This window comes from Opisthorchis viverrini, assembly GCF_000715545.1.
Source record: "Opisthorchis viverrini unplaced genomic scaffold opera_v5_23, whole genome shotgun sequence".
NCBI lineage: Eukaryota > Metazoa > Platyhelminthes > Trematoda > Opisthorchiida > Opisthorchiidae > Opisthorchis > Opisthorchis viverrini.
In genome coordinates this window covers 2,131,426-2,138,048 of record NW_008751679.1, presented here as the reverse complement: position 1 = coordinate 2,138,048, position 6,623 = coordinate 2,131,426, and the positions used below count along the sequence as shown (strand labels likewise).

Genomic DNA, 6,623 nt, shown 5'->3' with positions numbered 1-6,623 from the left:
AAACATGTTGATAGACGGACGGAGAAAGGAAATTTACCAAAAGTTTTCTTTTGTCAACGTTTGGGAGTTCGATGCATGAGAGGAAGTTCGTAAACGTTTCGTGCCAATGGATCCATTGTTCTGAAGCAGAAGAGGATTGGGGATCGGCGTCAAACCGATCTGGGCGAAACAATCGTTCCATTGTGTTTTGATAGAAGATTAAATTGTTGCGCACTCGAATGATTGTGCCAGAAACAGAGAACGAGGATTGCCGAATGATTGGCTTTAATCTTCTATCAATTTCAGTACATCAGCTAAAACATTAGGAAACAATTAGCTCAACGAATAGCGAGTAAAAAAGTTAAACACAACGTCAGTATATAACAGAGATCACTAGGCTATTTTTATCACTGATTGTTTCGTTCACCAGAGGTGTCTTTGAGCCCGTTGCGTGTATCAGTGGAAATAGCTTGCGCACATTTCCAGAATTTATCACTTCCTCCTCCCCAGCTTTCTAGACCGACCGGGACTTCTGATTCGCGAAATCGTGCTTTTGCATGCCAACTCTGACAGCTCGTCGAGTTGTATTTTACTCGCGATCAGGAGGAATACTTGTTCGAGTTTTGAGCAGTTTCACTGTTGTTCGAGTTTCAGTCCTTAGGTCTAGTCGGTTGAAACATTCCACAAGCGGACCGCCCTGCATCTTGCAAGGTTGCGGACTGCCTTCCTTTAAGAGTCATTAACGGGTGCCTTGTCTGAGACGGACTTCAGTAGATGGACTTCAGTAGATAGACCTGTTTCACATCAGGGACCGGAAGCTTATCAGTGGCCAGGTGAGGTGTGTGTATCTTGCACCCCTCCTAAAAGCGCACTGAGAAGCGGCAACGAGCAAGCACGTGCTTTTGGGTGAAGCATGTACTTGATACGGGTTTGCGCCTGGAACATGAACAGTCAAGAAAATAAACCACCTGGAATATCAGTAAATCTCCGATTAGTGGGGTATTGTGCCGTGGGTTATTCTGCCGTGGGTTATTCTGCAGGCAGCATTCAATCAGTCCTGCGGCGAATGGAGCAGGTGTGTGCTGTTCGCAGATTGCCGCAATTGAAGCATTGTTGACCATGTGACGTGCATCATGTCATGCCCGTAACTCAGGAACACCGAAATGTGGACCTTGGTTGTCGAGCTACAATCTCGAAGCCACCGGATTGGTGTATTAACAGATGAGGTGTAGTAGATGTGCAGTGAAATCACCGTGACACTGATCTCGGAAATTAGGAGGGTCTACCAAGATTTCCATAGATAGAGGGAAAAAGCGTACTAGGCCGAAGCCTAGTTGGCTAACCGAAAGGAGTCATTAGTATTTTCATGAAATTCATGCAGCCACTAGGCAGCTTTCAGCCTTCTTCGGCTTTGGGGGAATGGCTCAGTGGTTAGGGCGCGAATTTACTGTCCAGAACGTCAATGGTTCGAACCCGACCTATGCCTTTCGACTTCCCCTGTCTGGGCTTGGGCAACCTGGCAGTATCCCAGCCCTCGTGCGTTGGCATGGCAGTTGGGCACCGAAAGGGTGCTACAACTTGTGATTTTTGGGCTTTGCTTCAGAGGTGCTGGTACATTGTATCGGGCATCAAAATTTCATCCTATTGACGGACTGCATTGTCGTGTTTCACTGTATTCTCATTTTGGTACGTACCTTGCATGAATTGATGTCCGGTTAACTCGATTGGTCGCTTATGTTGCCAGCGTAACGTGTTTTTCGGAGGCAATTAAGTACGCCCTTCTGAGTTCTTTTCCTCTTATATTCAACACGCGTTTTTTGGTTGATCATTTCAGCTGTGCTGTATTTAGAGTCATCCGCTCACATGGACCGACCTTCAGACGTAGAATTCTGCCTTGGCGTAATTAAGCGTTTTTTAGTGTGTCCTATATGGTATGTCGTTTGACGGGTCAACTCACCCGTTTTTCATAGTCTGGATAATTTCAAAAATCCACTCATCACCCCATGTGCCCACATGTTCTGCACGTTCTGCATTCATGAGCACATAGGGCGCAAGCGACAGGCCAAGTGCCCTCTCTGCAACCGCGAATTCACCCGCCGGTATGTGTTTATTATTTCCTGTCCTCACAGCTATATCTCATTTACAGTTCCCTTAAAGTTTCTGGAAAAGTGGGCCGTATTGCTAGTGCATGTGAAGCTATTCTAACCGCTTATGAAGTTGAATCCGGTAATCCAGGTAAGTTTTAAACAGCAACGAAACTGAAATCTTCAGTCTCGCCAAACCATCTTCCGAGCGAAGAGTTGCATCTCAGCCAAGAGATGACACAGTATACATCCTTGGTAGGTGCTCTCTTTTCCATCTACACATACACTCAAGATTGCAGATGAATACCCCAAGGTACCAATAGAAATATCGAGACTACGACATTCTAATTTCGAGGATGGTCGAGTACCTGCACCCACTTGTGTACGTGGGAAGGACATTCGAGCTTCACGGTCACGTATCGTTTTAGGAACGGCTGCACGGACCAGACATACTCGTGTTCAACAGGAGCAGCCGTCGCAATCACCTGAACTTGATGATGCGCTTGCTACACAACCAATGGTACATCCTAATATAGACTGCCAAACTACCCGGCCTAATATCTCCCCTTCGGACGAGCACCATGAGGCTGGGAGTGATTTGGGTGATTTGTTTTCATTCACCCAAGCCACTCAACCAATGTGTACCAGCGCTGATGAATCCACATCTGTTGGGGACATGTTGAGCCATGTTTTCCAAACATCTAGGAAGGGTACTAAGTCGAGGTCTCCAACTCAAACAAGGGAGAAACAACTGCAATCCACAACAGGAGATGAAATAGTAAAGCGTTCGCGTAACAAAGTTATTCGAACAGTTCCATTTTTGCCTCCTTTGCCACCATCTGTTTCCAGCAGCGCAGCTTTATCCTTGCGAAAGCCGGGCAGCAGAAGGAATTTACTCGCCTTGTCTGCTTCCAATATCGTCACGTCCGACAAACATGGGCCGCCCCCAGAATGCTCTTCGGGTCATGCGTATTTACGGAAAACACATGAAGTACTCTGTCGTGTGCAACCTACTGTTGTCGATAGAATGCCTTATCAAGAAGATCGTAATCCTGAATCATTAATCGAGTCCACTGAATGTGGAGATAAACATTCTGGTCTTTCAGAAAAGCTGAAGCGCCAGCCAAGCGCCTCGTGTTCGGTGCGGTCCTGGCCCTTAAAACGGCAAAGACTTACGTTGTCTGTGGAGATCCGCAATCGTTTACTTCAGAAGTATGGAGTGACCAGACGGTCTGTAATTGAGGGCGCTATTTCATCTACACTGCAACAAACCACAAAAAGTCCCGGGTGGTCACGTTGGCGTTCAATGCGCAAAGAACTGCAACGCCGTAGCTCTTCCACTCGTCTTTCTTTTCGCTCGAAATCCTGTGCATCTCTTCAGCCAAAGGAACCTTCCCGTAGCCAAGGCGTATTGCTACCGAAAAATGCTAGACCTAATCAGTCTGAGGACTGTACACCTTCCGTTCGCCAATCTCTTTCTCGTCATGATAAGCTAAGGCTTACAAAGAGAGATTCTCAGTCAAGATCATCAATCTCTTCCACAGCTGAGAAACTCAAGCCATGCAAATTCGTGATTCCTCTCCGTAGGATATTTTCGTCAAAACGATCTCGTGTGTCTCTGCCACTCTGCACTGTACCAGTTGTTCAAGTAGGAGATGCGGGACCCAGAAAAGTCACCGATCATTCAGATTCGAAGACGAAAACCTACACAACTAACCTCCCTTCATCAAGCAACCTTGACGATCATGAGCTATCTGTGGCTGGCGACAGTCTGAGCTTTCTGGACGATGTTGATCATACACACGTACATTGCAGTGCATGTGGTGAGACACTACTTCTGCGTCCCGACAGTTTTAGTGCGTTTAATTCACCGGGGTCACGAAATACTACAAACCAAGGTCGGACGCCCTCCCCAGCTCCTCGCTTGTCGTGCTCCATCTCGTCTACCTACTGGCAAGCAGAAGATCCAAGCGACACAATGTTTGACCAGGCCCATGGTTATACTGGTGATAAAAACCCGTTTCAAGAACTTGAACCTACCGCTCCGGCGCATGCTCAAAAAGCAGTTTGCGATACAGCTTGCCAGACTGATTTACCACAATCATCGGACAGGTCGCCTGTATGCGGACCTTTTTCAAGAACAGGTGTTGAAGTGAGTTTGTTCGATTGGTACGTTGTGACAGTTTCTAGTATATTTCTCCAGAGAAACCTTGCCGATATGAGTAAGCTTTATACTGAATATGTGCAAACGCAACGCACAGTGTGATCAGGCTGAGAAGCAAAGTGGCAACTTTCGGGAACTGGTCACCCTTCATGCCTAGCCTATACTCAAGGGATATTTTTCTAGGGGATTGCTCCAGGGACTGTCCGGTGTATACCAGGGGGCTTCTGCGTGAGGCCATTGCTGGTTTTCGGTTCATGTAATTTGTTTGAACACCACATCAGGTTCACGTTATGCGTATCGCTACTTTACCCGTTTTTTGTCTAATTCCGCCACTTTTATTTAAAGTTGCAGTCGTCTATAAATGCTCATGAATTGGATGGTTTGCGGGATCAGCTATCCAGCTACGCAAGCGGAAGGGAGTAAAACTTCCGAATTCAGAAAGTTTGTCACTGTTTGCACGAGCTCCATTTTCATCCTCTACTGCTTTCTGTTTCACAGACACATCGTTCATCTCAAATTCCGGTGGTTCCTGCACCAACCTCCCTTCAGTCTCCTCTTGCAGTAACGACTGCAGCTCACCTCAGATCTCCTGTCTCTATCTCACCCACCTCTTCGGCTTTGGTCAAAGACACAGGAACTTCGGAATCTCCATGCACGTTAACCAGTGTGACCTCCACATTCCCTGCAAGTTCTAGCGAAGTAATGCCCACCATAGTACGTCTTTTGTTATAGTAACGGTAGATTTTCCCAGTAGATTTGTCATCATTTTTATGATTTATCCATTATTTTTTTTTGCAGTGGGGATGTTATAAAATGCACTGAGATCTCGCTTTTAAAACCCCATTCGGTGGGAAGGCGGTTCCATGTGAATATAATAAGTATTTCATCAACGGGATTCAAATGTAGCAGAATTTGAAGAAGACAGTCCAGTCAGTTGGAAAACGTTTGAGTTGATATTCAGAGGCATTTGGTGAGAAGCCCGTGGATTTATTTGCTGGGCAACACAAAAGTTTCGACAAACCAAGTGAATAGATCACCGGGTTTACTAAGTTTTAAGCCAGGCGGAGAGCTAATAACTGAAGCCTCTTACAACCGGAAAACTCAATCACAGCTGACTCTTTATCAAAAGTTTTTGATGGTCAGTGTGGATAATCAACACTTACAAATGATGTCGGGTCTAGGGCGTTGCTCGTCCTGTTTATGACACTGGTTGAATGTTATCCTTGGATGTGCTTTACGGGTTTTGTCCGTCGGCTTGGATTTCACTAACTCACAATTCGGCTTGAGCCGGCGTTGGCTTCGTGCTTTTGACCCAGACCACTTCATTGACAGCCACCTGCCACTGTATCTCAACTCGGTTTATCCGAAACTGCTTTCAACACGCTTGCCAGTTTTGCGTGTGCCGTTCCATTCACATTGGGATGTCTGGCTATTCCCACCGACCAGGTAACCGATCCCGGTGACTCGAATGTATCGCACGTCAATTCTGTATCCAATTTGCGCACCACTATTGCCGAATTTCTAGCTATCGCCCGATTTCCATCCGTGGTTTTTGGTATTTGTTTTATACACCGTTGGTACTAACCTATTCCGATGGACAGTTCCCTGGCTGTTTGTCTTATATAGACCTTCGTATGCTCGCTACGTTGTACTTCCTATGCACAGTCCCTAGTCCTATCAGCCGAGGGGCGACCTTCTAGTCGTACTAATTATCAGTGTAAAGTTTCCCCATTCTTTGTTATTCCTCTTAAACCAGCCGTAATTCGCATTCTTCAACCGACTTCAGGTGTCCCTGTTTTGTATGGGGTGATTGCTATCCACACTCTTAAATGCACTCCAACATTAACCTTACTCTTATTTATTATTGACGTTATGGAGCTGGTGTTAATCTGTCAGTAGAGCTGACCAGCTGGGTGTTGTTTAGCCTTCTGCAAGCAGTCATTTTCAATCATGACGATGCAGTTTTGCTCTTATCTGTCCTCGGTGTAGCGATGATATCAATATGTTTAAGGTATGTAAAACCTTTAGCTCTGCTGGCGCAGTGTTTGGAACTTCTGATTGTCAATTCCTCAAAACGGTGACCAATTATACTCTTCTTTACTTCGTTGAAGGAAGTTTTTAGTAGACAGACTCGTCAGTGTCAATCATTTATGCTGTTCCTGCTGCGAAATCCAAACCTTATCTGGCAGATAACCCTCCTCCTAACTTCACGATCTGTTTTGCTTCCCGCAAGAAACGTCAGATGGCTCACTGTTTCCGACTGGTTTACTAGAATACTGTCGTGGGAATTAACTTTACGAACTCACATCATCATCGTCATCAAAAACAGCAGCATCAGTGTTGACACTGATGCTTCACTGCTGTACAACCATAAGGTTCCTCATATTATATTATAT

The 6,623-nt window shown here is 45.8% G+C and overlaps 1 protein-coding gene across 1 annotated transcript in view; it reads left to right on the top strand.

The window, feature by feature from the left end:
- Positions 1–1,842: 1,842 nt before the first annotated feature.
- Positions 1,843–6,623, top strand: part of T265_02041 (hypothetical protein) — a gene marked incomplete at both ends in the record, with an annotated part of 22,894 nt that continues 18,113 nt past the window's right edge. The window contains 5 exons of the mRNA XM_009166189.1: positions 1,843–1,910; positions 1,950–2,078; positions 2,126–2,214; positions 2,492–4,215; positions 4,726–4,941. Of these exons, the coding sequence (XP_009164453.1) occupies positions 1,843–1,910; positions 1,950–2,078; positions 2,126–2,214; positions 2,492–4,215; positions 4,726–4,941 (2,226 nt within the window). The remainder of the gene's footprint in view (positions 1,911–1,949; positions 2,079–2,125; positions 2,215–2,491; positions 4,216–4,725; positions 4,942–6,623) is intronic.